Below are 19,398 nucleotides of genomic sequence, written 5' to 3'. Positions count from 1 at the left end.
GCTGGTGTGAAGCAGACTCCTTTAAAAGGAACACAGGCAATGTTGTGTCTCCTTTCTGACCAGATGTTGAATAGATGGTGAAAGGTCAGGCTGTACCTAAACTGACCATTGCTGGACGCTACACATCTTAACAATGTTTAACAAAAAAGTCCAACAGATGTTCTCTTTCACAGCGCTAAGTCAACAATTTTATTAAATTCTTGTTGGTTAAAAAAAAAAGTACATGAGATAAGAAAAATTCTACCGGTATGGTCTCTTAAAGCAGCAGAAAAACTGGTGTGTTATTGAGGTCATGTTTGTGTGATTGTGGCGAAGACATCCACTGCAGTGCTCTACAAAACGAATGTGACATGAATTTAACCCGATGATGCTTTGATTTCTAATATTTGTCTTGTTTTGATGTTCTGTGAAAAGTCCAAAGTCCTGTCTACTATGTCCTGTGTTGTTGGGTATTGGAATTAAAGGAGTAGCAGAAAGATTAATTAATGAATGCGATGAGCTAAAGACCTGTAGACCGCTGATGAAGAGGTGGATGAAAGAGGGGTGGAGGTGTTCGGTAGCAATGTTGGAGGTATGGACTTCCTGCAGGGGACACGTCGTCGTCAGTGGACAGGTGAATTTCTCCCGGTGGTCCTGTAGTCAGTGTTGCTCGGAAACTATAGCAAATCATGAAACATCAGACAGATTTAACCAGAACTAGTCAGTGTTATTGACATTACCCACAAGAGGGTGCTGTTAGCTCAGTTTTGTGATTTATTCAGAAACGAGAAGTAAAAAGTTCAGATGAGTTAATTGTAGCTGGAAACGTTCTGTGTTTATTTAATGGGACGTTTGAAAACTGAATAATACGAAGAAAGAATACAAAGTGATTTGGTTTGTAAAAGTTAAAACTAGCAACATTTAGTAAAATGAGCTAAAGTTAGCCTATTTTATAATGTCTTAAGCTAGTTTTGTCTGTTATCACTGTAAATTATGATAAAATAATCAGTTTTCTTTATATATATATCGTCTGATTAAATTTTTCCCTTTTTATTTTAAACAGTGGTTTACTTTTTTCACATTTGAGTCTTATGACCACGTGTATCCCTCCATGTGCTGAGTTCAAGTTCCTTCACCTTTAAAGAAAAGAATTGCTCTCACTTTTAGAAACAATCTCGACATGCTGTTTTCTCGCTAACCTGTTAAAGTCGTTGGCTCGATCTCTCTGCCGCCGGTTCTTGAACCAGTTGCTGACCTGGGTGGTCGTGAGGCCAGTGGCCGCCGCGAGTTCCCGCTTCTCCCGGGTAGAAGGATACGGCTTATGGTGGTACCATTCTCTCAACACACTCCGAGATTTTTCCTGTTCAGTTTGTTTAAACAGATTATTATATATGAAAACCCGAACACGTTTTCACTACAGAAACACATACGAGCATCTAAAACCTGTTGCAGGTTTTTTTTTAATGGGTTTCAATAGACATCTAAAAAAAACTGCGGTCCGTGAAGGCAACATTAATGGAGCCACTCAGTTATGCTCAGTGTGCAGACCATAGACTGTACATACAGTGCAGACTAATTTAGTTATTAATGTATTGAAAAAGCACATGTGACTTGCATGTAAAAAAAAACTTTCAGCCCAACTGAATTACCGTTGTTTACTACAATAAAGCTATAGTGAGGGTAGTTGAGTTTATTAAATACGTTTCTACCTTGAAGCAGTAACTGGTCTCCTCTCCGTCCCAGATGGTGTGTGGTAAAGGAAACTTCCTCCTTATCCGATACTTCCCCACTGCTCCCAGGGGCCGACCTCTCTGCCTCTCGGCCTCAGTGTAGTGGGCCTGAAGCCAGAGCTGCTGCAGGAAGGGCTGGCTGTGTGCGGAGAAGGGGAAGCCCTCCAGCAGGGTGTAGAGATCTGAGAAGCGCCCCTGGTGAAAGGCCACTGCAGCTTTAGCTTTTAACACACTCTCCAGCTCCCCAAGGCATGAAGAGGAGGAGGATGAAGAGGGAAGATGAGTAGAGAGGAATCTGGCCAGATGATCCATGCATCCGCTTTGCAGGAGGACCTCACACACACAAATGACCTGCTCTGCTGTGAAGATCATCCCTGTGGGAAAAGGCCTGAGGTCTGGAGGGTTGTGAGTGTGTGAACACCTAACAGCTTCACTTGAGTTTGTTCCCCTGAGAGCTGGAAGCTCTGTGCAGCAACATGAACAAAAACCTAGTGAACCTGCATGTATGTGTCGAGTAATCATGCCTCAGGTTACCTGACACCATCAGGGTTATAATAACACACCAGATATCCCCTCTTCTCTTATTCAAACACATGCTGGCGCACCTTCTGGAGGTTGGTGTTCCACCAACCAGTGAAAGAGCCCAAAGAGTTCACAGCAAAGATGCATTTGAATAAAATTTTGTTGCCAAATTAGGAGCACAAATCCTTTTACAGACGATGATTGAAGAGAATCCACAGCTCCGAAACACTGAAGCTTGTTTGTAAATGTTTATTACAGTATGCAATATAAAAAATAGAATGCATTTGAATACAAAAAACAAGAACCTGCAAGGACAGACAAATGATCCCTTTTTCAAAACACTTCAAAAACAAATGGACAACATCTTTGGTTACATTTGTGGTGGTATATGTTATTGAAATAATCAAACGACAAAAACAAATCCCATGCTACAAAGAATAATTCATTAGTTTCAATGTTAGCGATCTTTGGTGAAAATAAGACAGCAGCCCTTCTTAGCCAGACTGATGTGATGACTCAGACAGAAAGCGTTTACCATTAAAAAACACCACTAAACACATTTGACGTCACTAGTCTGAGACCAGTTAGACAACAAGGGTAACTTACAAGTAATAATAAGGTAATTTCCTATATGTGCATTTTCCACAAGAGTACTTATAAAGAAAACTTAAAAAAAAGAGATTGGTACATGCTTTAAATAGATTAATTGTACAAAAACATGCGAATAAAAACAAATACAAAGGCCATTCTTGTAACCATCACTGATGTGTATATCGTGTACCACGAATGACCAACAGATTAACCGCTACCTACGTTTTGACAGCTGAAAGCTCACATTTCTTTCATTTAAATCCTAATATCTGCTCTTCTGTATTTCATTAATTTTTTTGCATTTCCAGAAACAACGTGAAACCTTGTAATAGACTACACATCCAGCCGCCGTCACATCGACACAATAACGTAAACATGTGGATAAAATGTGCAAAATATACAAAAAAGAACGAGTTTGAGTAACAACTACGCAGCCATGAGCATCACATTGTGTTTCACTGATGCAGAAATGTATAGTCAAAAGAAATTAAGCCAGAAATTTGGTATAAACGTATAAAAAACTGGTGATAACTTTTTTTTTGCATCACAACAAATATCTAGTGTGTTAAAATAAGGCACTTATCAATATCGTCACACTGAGTTTTTAGTTGCATTTGAAAGGAATTATTGGTTTGTGAGATCACAGCAAATGTCTTAGTGTAAAACACTTCCAGCCCTTCACTTTCAAGCTTATTTACATCTCCCTAAAGGCCAAGCAGGTTCACTCAGCCTTCGTGCACCATATTGTCCAGGAAAAAGAGCTCAACATGCATTGCATAGTTAAAATCTTGTGATAGCCCTTTTTTACGTCCTGTATGATTGGTTTTCACCAAACTAAGGAGGAATTCTTTGTTGAAAACTGCAAAAACATATTAAAAATGGAGAATTCAATGCAGTAAATTTGCATGTTTCAAGCCAGACTCCAGTAACATTAATATTATTGTCATAAAATACTGTCCTATAGCCCTTAAAGAAAGAAAACGTTTAACATACAACTCTGACTACTCTTCACAAAGGACAATATTTTCTTTACTCCTGGAGTGTTACGATGAATAAAATCAGGTTATGAACATGAAAAGAAATTAAAAGTTCTGGAAATCTTACGTTTTGGCAGAGAGCATGTGCCCTTTATCTTTTTTTTTGGGGGGGGGGGGGGGTGTCAAAAATATGCTACTGCCTCTGCTAGCACAAACTACAAAGTTCAGCCTAACGCGTTCCACAATCCTTAAGATAGCAAAGATCATCTGAAAGAACAGCAAGACCTGTAAGTGGGCCAGACTGATCCAGGTTCGCTCTTCTGTCTGGATGACAAGATTTTAGGTCAGAAACTTCATTGGTGTATAATTCTCCCTTAAAATCCCAGAGAAGTAATTTCAGCTTCCACATAACCATACCCAAGTTAAACTGTAGAGGGTATTTTTAAAAAGTTCCGCTTCGAACCATCATGGTATCCAAACCTAGACATGTAAAAAAAATGTTAAAAGAGTGAATCATGCAAAACTATCTGTTTTAAAAAGCCACTCTAGAGTTGTTTCAGAGCCACGGTCAGCAACAGACTATAAGCCCAGGTCATCATCCACAGGAACAGACTGGAGCTGGGTAAGGATCTTAGCTTCCCCGTCCATCCCCTCTGGGTTCCCCAGAGGTGAGCTGGCTTCCTCACCCTGCCCCGAAGAGGGGCTTCCCAACAGTAGCGACTCTCCTCCAGGTAATCCTAACAGAGCGGGATCCACAGGCAGTTCTCCCTTCCCGCGGACGTCAAACAGAGTTAGATTAGCAGAAGCCGAAAGCGGCATGGGGCTCCATGCTGGCTGGGACAGCTGGATGTTTGGCGCCATGCTGCTGTAGATGGGACTGAGGGTGAGCATGCTCTCTGGAGTGAGGGTGTTCTGTGTCATGGAGGTGACCGACTGTTCTAACACGTGAGAGATGCCAGGAGCATGGCTGGAGGTGACCGCTGTCTCTGGTGCACAATACATTGGAGATGAGTGGATGAAATTCAGCGGAGAGGTTGTGAGGCCGCTGGGGGTGGAGACGGGGGTGGTTGAAGGCTGCGAGGCCATCGAAGGTGGGGACGGGGTAAAAACTGAACTCACTCCATTTGCAGGAATGGGTGCAGCATCTTGGACTGGTTTCACGGGCAAACTGGCGAGCTGAATTCCTGCAGGGATGGTCAAAATCAGCTTGCCTTGCTGGACACTCAGGTAAGGACTTCCACTGAGAACCAGGTTACCTACAGACCATTAAAACATTTTTTATAGCATGTTAGAAACACCAAGAATTAGAACTTTACAGACTATGAAGGAAATCCCAACTAGAATAACCTACAGTAAAAATCTATCATTTCATTAGGTACTTTAAAAAATAAATTCAAACTTAGTTTCTTATTTTTGTCTTTCCAAAACTCATCTGACTTTGATAGGAGGGAAGAATATTATTTTTTGTTACATCTTTCCTTGAAATGATTCAATTCTAATTGTGTACCTGGAGGAGCAGAAGGCAGCTGGAGAATCCCGGAGTTGAGGAGCTGTACTGCAGGGGCCATGCTGGTTGGGGTGCTCTGAATGGACCTCAGCTGGTTTATCCGAAGTGGACCCTGCGTTATCCCTCCTGCAGCCGAACCTGAAGCCAGGATCTGTAAAGGCACCCCAGCAGAGGGGATGGAAAGAGAAGGGCTGGCAGGCACCACTTGTGGGAATGGGATGTTGGAGGTGGTTTGAACAGAAGAAACTGGAACCAGCTGAGGCACTGAGAGTGGGACCAACTGTGCCGGTGTATTCCCCTTGGTCTGAGGGACCACTTGTGTTGGGGAGGAAATTGAAATAGTCTGGATTTTGCTTGGTGTTGAGTTTGTGGTCTGCTGATCCAGCTGGTGCATCATTTGCTGTTGGAGGTTGCTGCTGTTGAGCTGCGAGATAGAAACAATTGTGCTAGGACACTGAGACATGGTCGCGGAAGCGTCTAGCTGCTGTTGTGCTGGTGTAGTGCTCGTGCTCAGAGTCTGAGGTTGGAACTGAGGAGCTGCTGAAGTGAGAGGGGACAGTGGAACCAGTTGAGGGCATGGAGCCACTTGAGCTGAAGAGTGCTGGACCAGATGGGATACCAGTGTACTCTGGATGGTAGGAACAACTTGAGGCAAAGGCATGATCTGAGGCGTGGAGCAGATGGAGGACACCACAGAGCTAGAGGAGTTTAACTGGGAACCAGAACTGGAGGTTACAATGTAAGCTCCATGTTGACTAGACAGAGTCACTGCAGAAGTAGAAATAACCACACCTGCAGATGACAGAGAGGCTGGGACGGTCAGGGGTTCTTGGTGTTGAGGGTTTGGTGCTAAGACTACTGAAGGAAGACTGGGTGGAGTGGACAGCGTTGGCGAGGAAGAGGATATAGGTAAAGAAGATTGAGTTACCATCAAACTTTTGCCTTCTGATTTAGAAACAACAATGAAATCAATTTCTTCGCCACACTCTGATTTTACTTGCAGAGGAGAAGAAACAATAGTTGATGGATTTGAGATGGGTACATTGTTAGGGCTCAGAACCTTGGATGCCAAGGAGACTTCCTGTTCTGCTCCAGAGGCTGTCTGCTGTGGTTGCTGCCCTCCAATACCAGATTTGGTTATTACCTGAGCCCCGTTTAGGATTACAGGAGAGTTGGTGGCAACAGGACTCAGCGTGACGGTCTGGCAGTCACCCAAGTTTACCCCATTGATGATAACACCAGCACCTGTGCCAGAGATGAGGGAATTTCCATTGAGGAGTAAAGGCTGAGAGGCTGTAAGGAAGCCACTGGACCCATTGAGGATAAGTTGGTTTCCTGCATTACAAGGAACAGCAGAAACGGAGATGATGGGAGCGGTGGAGATCGAAGGCTCATCTAGTTTGTCGGGCGTATCATCCATGACAGTCGCCTCATCCTCAGTGCTGTGGTTCCCATCAGACTCACTGAAAAATGAAAAGAACACATGAAACACACAGAGAATACACTAGTACAGTGGACAGTTTTCCCCAAATTATTTCAGCATGTAGCATTAAAAGAATGTTTTGACCTTTTTAACTGAGTTTAAAGCAACTATACCCATTAAAGAAAGGGTTCCTGAATAGCCTATGTTCAGAGGAATAGTGTTCACACCCTAAATGACTTGTGAACTAACTGCATCACACAGTAGTTAAAGCAAATGTATGCTCTGTTTTTGTAAATCCTTCCACCTGCTGCAAACTTTTCATTGCAAGATTGTTGCAACATAATTATTAGAGAAAGAAAAATTCCAGACTGACATGACCACCTGCTAGCGCTGGGCAATAAATCGAAAATGTATCGTTATCAAAATTTCAGACTCTAATCGATATTATTCTTCCCGTGTCAATAAATTTGATAATAAAAAAAAGAAAAGGTGTGTAGGTTGGCGATGTTCGTGTGACTTTAAGTAACTGTACCACCTCAACTTTGACTCAACTTAACACATGTCACAGCCCCATCTAGTGGACAACTTTTGTTTCTGCGCACTCATGTAGTTATCGTCCATTTATCGTTATCGAGCTGAACTCCTCAATATATCGTGATATTGATTTTAATCCACATCCCACAGCCCTACCACCTGGATGTACAAAAGTGCAACATCTTGCTGCTGGTGGTGATATTTAATCTTGTAAATAACCATAGAATTCAATGTCTATCTGTAGTGGCAATGGAAATGTTTATAAAGTAGCTTTGCTCTGCTATGGAACTAAGGAGGATGGAGCTGCTTTATTATGGGTTTGGCTGTGCTTGGAATAGATGTTAGGTCACCAATCCTGATGGACATAAAAGCTATGCCTTCTAGTTGTGTTTATGTAAAATGGTAAATGGTAAATGGCCTGTATTTGATAAAGCGCCTTCTAGAGTCCTGGAACCCCCCAAGGCACTTTACAACACAATCAGTCATTCCCCCATTCACACACACATTCACACACTGGTGGGGATGAGCTACAATGTAGCCACAGCTGCCCTGGGGCGCAGTGACAGAGGCGAGGCTGCCGAACACAGGCGCCACTGGTCCCTCCGACCACCACCAGCAGGCAACGTGGGTTAAGTGTCTTGCCCAAGGACACGACAGCGACAGACTGAGCGGGGCTCGAACCTGCAACCTTCCGATTACGGGGCGAGCACTTAACTCCTGTGCCACCGTCGCCATGTGGGGAAAGAGGTCAGACGTGACAAAAAGATCCAGGATGAAAAGACTCAAGTCAGGTCTTTCTGAATTTCGCACCTGGATCGCTAATACTGGGTCATATCAGACAACTATTCTATCATTTGTTCTATCCACTGTCACTATTCCTCTGTGTAAATTGGAAAGTGAGCTCCGCCAGCCCTGTTTGATTACTGTATAAAAGTTTACCAGCCAGATTAACCAGATCTTTTTTAAACCAGATGACCACAACCTTAAGATGTGGGAAAAGATAAGTGTCTTTTGATGTTCTTCTCAGAAACCTTTTACCCCCATGCTTGGCTGTAGCACCCTGTGATTTCAGCCCTTGTGAAAGCGTTAACACCACCCCTTTTCTTTTGAACGCTGGAGCTTTTTGGCATGGCCCTCTGACACCCTGGCTCTGAGGGCGGCAGTGCAGGGTTTCAGGAAGCTTGAGCCATTGTGGGCCATCTGGAGCTCACATTTCATAACAAAGCAACATGCTTTTGGTCTCAGATGTGAAGCTTCACTGCTGTGAAAAGTCAGCTCCTGTCCATCTCATTGTTTAAATAATTCACACACATATCTTGACATGCATCTGCAGGTTTTTTGGGGGCCTTTAGTAAATGCAGCATCGGCGTTCAGACAAAGGAGAGTTTTGTTAAGCTGATTATGATGTTTTGCACTCTGCGTGAATAAGTTTGTGTAGTATGCTTGCCTTTTGCTGAGGTTCCCGGACGGGGTCCTGTCCCGCTGCCTGCGGTTCTTGAACCAGTTGCTGACCTGTGTGAGGGACAGTCCGGTCACTTTGGCCAGGTTTTTCTTCTCATCGGGGGTCGGGTACCTGTTGCTTTTGTAGCATTCTTTCAGAGCGTTGCGGGACTTTTCTTTGAAGCAGTACACGGTCTCCTCCCCGTCCCAGATAGTTTTGGGCAGGGGGAACTTTTTCCTCAGCCGGTACTTGTCCACTGCGCCCAGGCTGCGGCCCCGGGACCTCTCCGCCTCCTTGTAGCGGGCTTTGAGGTACAGGTCCTGCAGGAACCCATGGTTAGACGGGTGGAAGTCGTGGCTCTCCAGGACAGCGTAGAGCTCCTTGAATTCCTCCCGGTGGAAGGCCACCAGTGCCTGGGCCTTCAGCAGGGTCTCGTTGCCACGTAGCAGATCGGACGAAGGAGGTATGGTGGATAGAAACCTCCACAGCCGATCCACATTACCCGCCTGCAGAAGGGCCTCGCACAGACATGAAACCTGGTCAGTGGAAAAACTCAAAGCCGACTTTTGAAAACTTTGGAGCAGCTGTTCCGAAATGTGGACGACTTCTTCTTCCTCTTTTGGGGGCTCCTCCGGGCTGTTCTCTGATTGTTCTGTAGACTCTAAAGACAAGGAAGCCATTTTCACTTGAACTTTTTTCCCACTAGCAGTTCCTCCTCCCCCGTCTCTCTCCGTGTCCCTCCCTCTGCGGAGCCCTCCATCCTCCTGCAGCCAAATAAACCATTAATGTGCCTGCGAGCAGAAAGCTGGCACACCCCTTTGTCAAAGATCATATAATTCAAATAGCGCCTTAATTATTCTTAGTAGACTTCGTTGCACAGTCCGATTATTGTGGACATTGAAACTGGTTGAACAGGAGTCAATGAAGGAGGATGCAGGCACGTATTCTCGTCACCAGAGCTTCATAACGTCATTTTATGTTTCAGAATTTCAATATGTTCCTAACAGGAAACAGGGTTGTAGACAGAAAAATCTTTAAACTGACAAATCCTTAAAGTTAAAAGAGTAAATGGCTCATGGTAATCTAAACATGTATTTTATTTTGGTTTGGATTATTTTAAAAACAAATAATATGTGCATGTTATACTTTTTTTTGACTCCAAATAAAAAAGCATGTTCTGTGTTGCATTCTTTAATTATAATAGTCTTGTTAGACATGGCAAACAATGACAATGTTGGCATGATTAAATTAGAATGTCCCCTGTAAACAAGTCCAAATGTTTTCCAGATAATAAAATGCTAGAAATTAGACATTTAAAAAATCAATTCCCATGTTCAGGTAGCAAGCACACTGAGAAAAAAAGTATTAAGAAAACGTGTACTAATTAAAGACAATGATCATTTCTAGTTTGGTTCTCATTTTCTTTTAAGCCATTATATCTATGTAAGACAGGCACCATAATAAAGTAATGATAATAAAGTGCCTACCCATTTGTTCGGGTAGACGTGTTTAAGTCTGGTTTTTAATAAAAGATCCAATATTTTGTTGTGTCTGGTGGTTTAAATGTAAATGCTGTTTGAGTAAACAACAGCAGGTTTATTTAATTAGCACATTATGAATTTTTGCAGTTCCCATAAGAGTATTTTTACTTTCTGCGTGACATTCCTTTAGTTTCTCCTGATCTCAGTGATTTAAAATGAAAAGCTTTTATCTGCAGGCCTAAACATGAACCTCAAAATGGGATTTGGAGACCTGCATCTCCATTAACACCTGCAGGAATGTAAATATTATCCGTGAGGCTGCAGGTTAAGTTGAGTATTTACCTATTTTTTCCTCTTGTCTAGTCAATAACCATTCTCGTGTTTTAATATTTTTTTAAATTATAATTATGAGTGTAAAGAGACTTATTTTGTTTTCAAATAAAAAAGGCAACTAACTGAAGATATTTTCAGCAAAATTGTCAGTCCGATCAAATGTCGTCCTAACAACTTTATTTACATTAGTCATATGATTTTCCTATTTATTTTGTTACCAAAACCCGAACTTTCATGAAATCTCGAGGTTAGAAATAAAAACTTTAATTGTGGTTTAGATTAGACTTTAGCGCCCTCAAGTGGTTTGTTCGTTCTTTGTAATTTTCATGTCTGGTGATTGGTAATCATGACTGTCAATCAACTGTTTTGTGGGCGGTTACATTGCCTTTCTTCTTCATTGGTCGAAATCTTTCCATCTCAGTGTTGATTGGTGGGTTGTAGCTGAGGCGGGTAGAACCTTCCAGAGCAGGGCGTAACAGGAACTGAGTTGGAGCGTAAATACTAAACGAGGCATATGCAACTCAGTCTGCTGTAAATTACAATCCGTTATTTAGGGTTCGAAACGCAGATAGTCATCTGTACGGTTTATTCGCACTTCAGAGGAAAATACACATCCACGTAAGTAACTATGACAAGATTAACTCGTTTTTTTAGGTCTTCGTGGACCCAACGTGACTGATACTGACCACCAAACGAGCAGCTAGCTAAAGCAGCATGTGACAGAGTATTAAAACTGTTCGAGCCCGTTTAGAAAACTGTTTTGTTTTCTTCCACATTAAATGTGAAGACAAGGTAGCTTTGCATTACTAAAATGAAAACTTGTACAAACCCCCAGTCAAATGTAGTTTATGGTCTGTACTAATGTCTTGTAAGTGCTGGTCCGTCTGTTAGTTTCATTTGAAATTTGAGGAAGCACATTTATTTAATCAATGTCAACTTTTGTAATTCTAGTCAATCGGAGTCCAGACATAGTTGAGGATGGACGGCGGAGTTACCATAGTTACCAACCCCAGTGTGGATGTTCGTTTAACCAGCAGCCTCTCCACCTTCGAGGTGAGGCGCAGGTTCAACAGAGGGATCACTGTAGCAGAACTAAAGGTAAAGACGCCAGTGGGATGCAACATACTTGCACAGAGACACTGTGTTTGGTCTTTGAGTTTTACCCAGTACTTTGTATTGATAATGGTCTGGTTCTTCAGTCTGATTTGTTGTGTTTCATTTAGGGGAAACTGGAGATGATTGTGGGAGTTTCTGCCTCCTCCATGGATTTGGAGATTTTTAGCGTGGCGGATACGTTCCTACAAAAAATGGACGATGATGAAGCTTTACTTGGTTCCTATCCTATAGATGACAACTCCAGAATAAATGTATGTATGCATGTATAAGATTAATTTGTAAGTGCATATTGAACATTATAGTTGTTATGATAAATCAGCCGGCCCATTGATTTTGTAATGGAAAACAATTACTTCGCGATTATAGAAACACAAAATGAACACAAATGCCATTAACAAAATGCCATTAGCCGTGCCGCCATAGCTGTTGTGGAAATAGATATTTGAGAGACTATTGGCATTTATTTAGTTTGCAATTTTTATTTGAGCTCATGATAGTCCTTCAAAGCAGTTTGTGAATATGTGTGTGCCTGGGTGAATGACCCTAGAAGGCGCTAAATCAAATACAGGTCATTTACCAAACTAAATTAATGCTGCTGTATTCTAGAGTCAGATGCTTCTTCAGCATCACTGCACAGGAGTTCGTTTCTGCCTTTTTATATGATGCATTTTATAATCATTTATATTTGTTTACATAAAACATTTAAATAATACACATAATACATAAGCACTTTAAAGAGCAAGTCATCCCTTACCAGATTCTTATCAATTCCCACTTCCTGTTTGAAAAATGCAACAAATGCTGTTGCCTAGCAGACCAAGAGGGCGGAGCCACTAACAAATACACACACTCAAAACATTGTGACATCATAATGTACCATCTAACATCATAGTGTACCTCTTAGCCAATAGCGATGGCAGATTTAAATTCAAATGCAGTGCTGAGTTTTTGCCTGACGACGGTGCATCGCTGACAGTTTTAGGCAGAATATTTTAATTTTAACTAAGATGCACTAAAGTGCCGAAATATTGACTACATTTGTCTATAGCACGATCAGACACTCATTTATATAGTTCATCAACAAAAAAATGTTGATTTGGTGTGACTTGCTCTTCTGGCTCTTGGAGAGTGCAGACACTTTTTTCCTCCTCTCCTCCCTATCTTATCCCCAAGACTCTTTGTCTGTTTCTGGGTGTACGTCGCTTCTACATTTTTTTTGGAAACTGGAAATTATTAAAAATGCACCTGGTCAGCTGGTCTCTCAACATAATTGACAAAATTTTCTCAACGATGAGAACGGGAGAAGGGGCTCCCGGGTGCCCCTCTGGGACAGATCCAGTTGGGCATATCATGGACTCCTGGAAACAGTGGAACTGATCTGCTTATCTCAACTGTCTGTAGAGGATTCTGAAGACGTATGGATATTCATGGTGTTGTTGTCAGGTTTCCTGCTTTTTGGCCTGGGAGGTTACCTGGCTTACCAGCACCTCTTTACCTTCCTATTGATCATGTTCTACATTTATGCATATACATATGTATGGGTTTCTTTTTGAATACTTTAATTTGTCTATTGATTTACATGTTCAATAAAGAAAGAAATGAGAAATCCTAAGTATGCAGCATTCCTGTGGAGGGAAATGCCTTGTTGATGCTAGAGGTCAGAGGACAATGGGCCGACTGATTCAAGCTGATAGAAGAGCAACTTTGACTGAAATAACCACCGAGGAATGCAGCAAAGCATTTATGAAGCCACAACACGCACAACCTTGAGGCGGATGGGCTACAACAGCAGAAGACCCCACCGGGTACCACTCATCTCCTTTACAAATAGGAAAAAGAGGCTACAGTTTTTACGAGCTCACCATAATTGGGAAGTTGAAGACTGGAAAAATGTTTCCTGGTCTGATGAGTCTCGATTTCTGCTGAGACATTCAAGTGGTAGAGTCAGAATTTGGCCGCTAGAGTCATGTTGGATGGCTGTTCATCCGAGTCACAACCACTCCGTTGGGGTGTCCCACAAGGTTCAATACTCGGCCCGTTACTATTTAACCTCTATATACTGCCCTTAGGAGCCATTTTCAGAAGGCACGCTGTCTCATACCATCTTTACGCTGATGACTGTCAGATCTACTTTTCATTCAAGCCAACTCAATCAATGCAAGTTCTGTCTGATTGTATCGATAATGTTAAGCTTTGGCTTGCTGATAACTTCCTCCATCTGAATGACTCCAAAACAGAAGTAATCGTTTTTAATCCTCACAGCATCCCGGCTACTCTTCAACCTGACCTCAACTATCTCTCACCTAATGTCTCCACTGTAATTTCCAACCTTGGAGTTAAAATAGACCAGGCTCTGAAGATGGATGCTCAGGTCAATAACACAGTTAAATCATGTTTTTACCACCTCAGGCGTATCTCTAAACTTAAGCACATCCTGAGTGTCCGTCTTCTCAAATCAGTAGTCCACACTTTCATCACTTCACGGCTGGATTACTCCAACTCCTGCTTATACGGCATCAGTAAAGCAGCTCAATCTAGACTTCAGCTAGTCCAGAATTCAGCAGCTAGGTTCCTGACTGGAGTTGACAGAAGACAGCACATTACACCAATTCTAAAATCTCTCCACTGGTTGCCCGTTCATCTCAGGATCAATTTCAAAATCATGCTGCTCACTTATAAATCCCTGAACAGTCAAGCTCCTCCATATCTGTGTCAACTCGTCCATTACTACAATCCGCCTCGTGCTCTCAGGTCTGAGGATAAGCTCCTCCTAGCTCTTCCAAACGCACGTCTGAAAAGCCGTGGAGAAAGGGCTTTCTCTGTCTGTGCTCCCAAGCTGTGGAATGCATTACCACTACTAGTGAGGCAAGCACCAACAATTAGCATTTTTAAATCTCGCATGAAAACTCACTACTTCAACCTTGCATATAATACATAATCATGGACCACTTTCGACATCTGCATTCTTTCTACAATAGAATGCACAATAATTAACATCTGTATTACTGTGGTTCTTTCATATGTTTTTATCTGTTGTTTCACATTCCTTTGCGTTTTTAGTGTTTTACGACTGTTAGTTCGAGTATTTTCTTGTTTTCATTTTTTCTTATAAACTATGCTTTAAATGTCATTCTGAACGTGTTAATTTAACTGTAATCTTTTAATGTACAGCGCCTTGTCTGGTTGTAATGCCATGTTGAATGCGCTTTATAAATAAAATGGTATGGTATGGTAATGGTATGGTAAACAGAATGAGAACATGGATCCATCAGGCCTTGTTACCACTGTGCATGCTGGTGGTGGTGGTGGTGTAATGTAGTGGGGGATGTTTTCTTGGCACACTTTTTGCCCCTTAGTGCCAATTTGGCATTGTTTAAATGCCCCGGGCTACCTGAGCATTGTTTCTGACCATGTCCACCCCTTCATGACCACCATGTACCCATCCTCTGATGGCTACTTCCAGTAGGATAATGCACCATGTCATAAAGCTTGATTCATTTCAAATTGGTTTCTTGAACATGACAATGAGGTCACTGTACTACAATGGCCCCACACCAGATCTCAACTCAATAGAGCATCTTTGGGATGTGGGGGAACGGGAACTTCGTGCCCTGGATGTGCATCCCGCTTATCTCCATCAACTTCAAGATGCTATCCTATCAGTATGGGCCAGCATTTCTACAGAAGGCTTTCAGCACCTTGTTGAATCAATGCTACGTAGAATTAAGGCAGTTCTGAAGGTGAAAGGGGGTCAAACACTGAATTAGTGTGGTGTTCCTAATAATCCTTTAGGTATGCGCAGGGGTCGGCAACCTGTTCCCATCAAAGAGCCATTATTACCCATTTCCCACAGTAAAGAAAACACTGGGAGCCACAGCAGCCGCGGCGTTGTGGGCGGGGCCTACCCTCAGACAGCAGAGCGCTGCTTTAACCAATCACAACAGGTGACAGCAGCCAGTACCGGTCGCTCGTGTACGTCAAAGTTATCTTTCATAAGACGATAATCAATAAAACGATTTATATAAAATGGATCCAGAAGTTGTAGCCCGTCTCTTGCCTACAATATTTTGATATTTTTCACCCTGTTGGTGGTTTTACTGAGCAGGTGCCACTTTTGTCATACGTTTCTTTTTAAAACATGTTTAGACTGTTCAGAATACAAATCCAGGCTCTGTCACGTTTGATTGTTGTAATTAAACTTTGTAGGTGGGGAAGGTCAGAAAAGGATCCGATCAATTTGTTTTTCCCTCATTTACAGTGACGGAGATAACGGCGCAGTGCGCCTGGCTCTGGTGTTAATCAAGTTAAATTATATCTCTTTGCAACAATTTTCACAAGAAAACAGAACAGTTAAAAGCAGGGCATGTGTTGACCGGATAGTTCCCGTATTTGACCGTTTATTTTGACGGAGAACGAATAGAAAGAATTACCCCGACGCATGCAGACGAACTGACATTTTATTCATTATGCACATCGCAGATGTAGCTAAATCACTCAAGAAAAGATTTCCTTCTGAACATCTGAGCTGGACACTGCTCAGCGCAGCTCACTGTCAGCGTGTACGTACGGTGCACAGCGAGCTGAAGATGTGAAGAGGGGCTTGGAGCCCGTCGCAGAACCAGAGCGCATGCGGAAAGATTCCTCCGACTGAAGCGAGACTTGTCACTTAGAAAATGTTCCCTGATTATGAAACTTTGGCTGAATAGTGCTTGTTCCTGTCTCTGATGTGGCGTCGTATCCATGAGCCTGTCTGAGGAAAGTCCCAGAATCTCACATCGTCTTCAGCTCAGAAAGCGCCTATGATTACGCACAAGCGTGACCCGTCAACCCGGTCTCACAGTAAGACCAGGTTGGAACTGTTCAGGTTTACGCAGACAATCTTTACATTTAGAATTGGCATACAGATATAAAATTAATGCAGTAAAATATAAAGCATTTTATTTAAATATCCAGTCATTATTTTACAAGCACAGTGAGCCACGTCAGATGGATGGAAGAGCCGCATGCGAGTTTCTGACCCCTGGGTATGTGTATAGTTTAATGCATCAAAGTGCAGAACAGATGTTTAGACTTTTCTTCATTTTATTTCCTTCACAGGTTATTGATAAAAGTGGAGGTCAGGTGGGAGAGTTGTTTGATGTTTCCAAAGTTGAAAAGTTTGAGCTCCCAGATGACGCCTATGATAAAAGAACAGGTAGAAATTTACTGGGTTTTTTTTCTTCTAAAGATAAAGTGATTTTGTAACTTATTATAATTTAAAAAAATGTTATATCTTTGTTGTTGCTCACATGTTCATATTTAGCATTTTTAGCTGTTGATATTTTTCCAGAACCAGAAAATTACCTATTGGATTATAGTCTAATCATAAAAACAGACTAATTTAGTTGAAATCTGTACTCCAGACACACAAAACACTGATGTTATACATTTTTAGATTCAGCAAGATCATTCATGAAGAAACTCCATGTTGGTCCGTACAACGAGGAAGAGACTGCCAAAAAGAAAGCTGAGCTCGCTGCTCGGAATGAGGAAGAGAAGACTGCTGCTGATGCCATTTCTGTTGGCAGCCGCTGCCAAGTGAAAGTTCCTGGGCAACCCACAAAGCTTGGCACAGTCATGTATGTTGGTAAGTGTGGATGCAGTTCACCTGGTTTAGTCTCTGGAGCATACAGCCCGAGTCTGAAGGCAGCCGAGTTCCTCGTCAGCTTAGATGTTCTAAATAATATATCCTGAAAAGCAGAATCCATCCGTAAATAAGTTCGTTTTCACTATAAATCAAAACGTGTAGAGCTGAGTGCATGTTTCCCTGCAGTCTTATTGTGCAAATACATTGTGTCTGCAGGGAATACAGTTGTATCCAACACATCCGTTGTTTATACAAAGTTGTTGACTTTGCTGTTGACCTATTAGGTAATAATGACACTTCCTGTGAAACACTTAATCACAGAGAAACATGCAGTCACGTGGTCTAAAACAGCATCAATTCTATTAGTATAGCTTCAAGGATTTTTTAAAAAATTGAAACATTAAAATAATACGATGGGTCATTTTAGCCCTATATGACAATTTCAGCATCTGCAACTGCATTAAAACAACATGGCTGTTTGTGCCGGGTTTCAGATTGTCAACAGATCAGTTTTTATTATAAAATAACTCTCGAAAGAGATGTTTTAAAAAATATGTTGTGCTCCTTCCGAAAACCGAAGTAGAATTGGAAGTCGGTGTGTAATGAACCTGTAGAACATGAACCAGGAGAATGGTCTTAATAAAATCTGGGTCAGAAATTTTAATTGAGATGTGTCATAAGATGGTTATTGTGCATGAATGAGCATTTTACCATTTGAAAATGTGCTTTTGTTTAAAAAGAATTTTAATGGTGTATGGTGGCTGAAACAACGTTTGTAAAACAACAATTTATATATTTTGAAGGTACAACAGATTTCAAGCCGGGTTATTGGGTGGGTGTGAAGTATGACGAACCCCTGGGCAAACACAATGGAACGTAAGCACATTATCTTAAATATTTGTCTTGTATTAGAGCAGTGTCAGCAGCATTGGATGTAATTTCCTGATTTGTGTTGTGTCTCCACAGCGTTCAGGGGAAACAATACTTTGAATGTGAGAATAAATACGGAGCATTTGTGAAGCCGAAGACTGTGACTGTGGGAGACTTCCCCGAGGAGGATTACGGTTTAGATGAGATGTAGGACTGGTTCTGATCACTAGTTTTCTTTATGTTGGTCATTTCTTTGACCCAAAATTAAAACATTGTCCTCAAATGTTCATTATCTGCTCATTAGAGGAGATGGAGAATCATTTCTTTGCAACATAGGTTTTTGTTTGTGCTTCTCTGGAAGGCATGATCCTAAAGCACTTTAGCTTTTTTTTACTGTAACTTGATGGATGCAACTGCCAAGTTGTTTTCGAAACAGAAGAAAACCACCAACATGGATTTAAATCTCTTTTATACACGATTGTGTTTTTGTTGCAGATGGTTGATTTTATATTTTCACACTTTCAGTTTTTTTTCTCTCTAGCTTCCTAACAATTTATGTTTTCATTAGTCATACAATGTTGCTTTGTTTAAAGATGACTGTATGTACAAATGTTTATAATTATTTAGTTCTGGTATTGTCAAGATTGTGTTGCTTTGTCATTGTCTAAGATTTGAAAAGCTGTTGGGAAAACAATTACCCTGGCATACAGTAAATCAAACACATGTCAGTACTTGTATAACTACCTGTAGTTTTTTATTTTTATTTGAACTCTAAATTTGCACCCAATGGGAAAGTTTGTTTCTACCAAGATCTCCAAGTCAACAGATCTCAATACTGGTGACCATTTTTTAGGACAGCTACTTTTCTTTTTATTAATTTATATTTTTTTTATTTGGGGTTTCATTTGTCAGTTTTGGTATGCTAATGTCTGGGGGCACTTCTCTGTATTTTTATATGTTGCTCAGAAGATAGGAGAAATAATTCAATAACATATACACTAACACAAGGAAAAACATTTAGAGGGTTTGTTAAATTCTTGCAAATATATTGGTTAATTTTTGGTAAGACCACTGTGTTAGGTCTTTCTAAGTAAAATGATGACTCCGAGAACGTGAGCAGCAACTAATGTTCAAACAAAGCTTTCAATACCTTTTAAAAAATAACCTGAAAGATACTTTATAGTATGACAGATCTGTTTGAATCATTGCGGCTAAATATAAAAGTTGAATGGATGGTCAAGACTCAAAGAAAGTAGTTCTTTATAAAG

The 19,398-nt window shown here is 41.4% G+C and overlaps 3 protein-coding genes across 3 annotated transcripts; 1 reads left to right on the top strand and 2 right to left on the bottom strand.

The window, feature by feature from the left end:
- Positions 1–316: 316 nt before the first annotated feature.
- On the bottom strand, positions 317–2,256 carry six9 (SIX homeobox 9). The gene is made up of 3 exons (XM_015951443.3): positions 1,689–2,256; positions 1,179–1,339; positions 317–656 (listed from the first exon to the last, which is right to left on the bottom strand). Exons 1-3 carry the CDS (start codon positions 2,229–2,231, stop codon positions 500–502), a joined length of 861 nt encoding a protein of 286 aa, XP_015806929.1. The 5' UTR covers positions 2,232–2,256; the 3' UTR covers positions 317–499.
- Positions 2,257–4,068: 1,812 nt separating this feature from the next.
- Positions 4,069–9,474, bottom strand: six5 (SIX homeobox 5). Its single transcript, XM_015951444.3, has 3 exons — positions 8,711–9,474; positions 5,307–6,769; positions 4,069–5,055 (listed from the first exon to the last, which is right to left on the bottom strand). The coding sequence occupies exons 1-3, from the start codon at positions 9,382–9,384 to the stop codon at positions 4,379–4,381; spliced, it is 2,814 nt and encodes a 937-aa protein (XP_015806930.1). The 5' UTR covers positions 9,385–9,474; the 3' UTR covers positions 4,069–4,378.
- Positions 9,475–10,994: 1,520 nt separating this feature from the next.
- Positions 10,995–18,873, top strand: tbcb (tubulin folding cofactor B). The gene is made up of 7 exons (XM_015951445.3): positions 10,995–11,136; positions 11,470–11,616; positions 11,742–11,885; positions 16,732–16,828; positions 17,069–17,260; positions 18,064–18,136; positions 18,227–18,873. Exons 2-7 carry the CDS (start codon positions 11,497–11,499, stop codon positions 18,339–18,341), a joined length of 741 nt encoding a protein of 246 aa, XP_015806931.1. The 5' UTR covers positions 10,995–11,136; positions 11,470–11,496; the 3' UTR covers positions 18,342–18,873.
- The last annotated feature ends 525 nt before the right edge of the window (positions 18,874–19,398 follow it).

The sequence above is a fragment of the Nothobranchius furzeri genome, chromosome 13 (genome assembly GCF_043380555.1).
Source record: "Nothobranchius furzeri strain GRZ-AD chromosome 13, NfurGRZ-RIMD1, whole genome shotgun sequence".
NCBI classification, from domain to species: domain Eukaryota; kingdom Metazoa; phylum Chordata; class Actinopteri; order Cyprinodontiformes; family Nothobranchiidae; genus Nothobranchius; species Nothobranchius furzeri.
The sequence above is the reverse complement of the archived record's forward strand: the minus strand, read 5'-3'. Positions and strand labels throughout refer to the sequence as shown.

What these genes read in the sequence shown, in the direction of transcription:
- tbcb (XM_015951445.3), top strand. Translation starts at nt 11,497, where the DNA reads ATGGACGGCGGAGTTACCATAGTTACCAACCCCAGTGTGGATGTTCGT. An exon ending in TCACTGTAGCAGAACTAAAG is followed by an intron (nt 11,617 to 11,741) that starts GTAAAGACGCCA and finishes TGTTTCATTTAG; the next exon opens with GGGAAACTGGAGATGATTGT. An exon ending in TGGCACAGTCATGTATGTTG is followed by an intron (nt 17,261 to 18,063) that starts GTAAGTGTGGAT and finishes TATATTTTGAAG; the next exon opens with GTACAACAGATTTCAAGCCG.
- six9 (XM_015951443.3), bottom strand. Translation starts at nt 2,231, where the DNA reads ATGATTACTCGACACATACATGCAGGTTCACTAGGTTTTTGTTCATGT. An exon ending in AGACCAGTTACTGCTTCAAG is followed by an intron (nt 1,340 to 1,688) that starts GTAGAAACGTAT and finishes CAAACTGAACAG; the next exon opens with GAAAAATCTCGGAGTGTGTT. An exon ending in CGAGCCAACGACTTTAACAG is followed by an intron (nt 657 to 1,178) that starts GTTAGCGAGAAA and finishes GATTTGCTATAG; the next exon opens with TTTCCGAGCAACACTGACTA.
- six5 (XM_015951444.3), bottom strand. Translation starts at nt 9,384, where the DNA reads ATGGCTTCCTTGTCTTTAGAGTCTACAGAACAATCAGAGAACAGCCCG. An exon ending in TCCGGGAACCTCAGCAAAAG is followed by an intron (nt 6,770 to 8,710) that starts GCAAGCATACTA and finishes TTCATTTTTCAG; the next exon opens with TGAGTCTGATGGGAACCACA. An exon ending in GCTGCCTTCTGCTCCTCCAG is followed by an intron (nt 5,056 to 5,306) that starts GTACACAATTAG and finishes AATGGTCTGTAG; the next exon opens with GTAACCTGGTTCTCAGTGGA.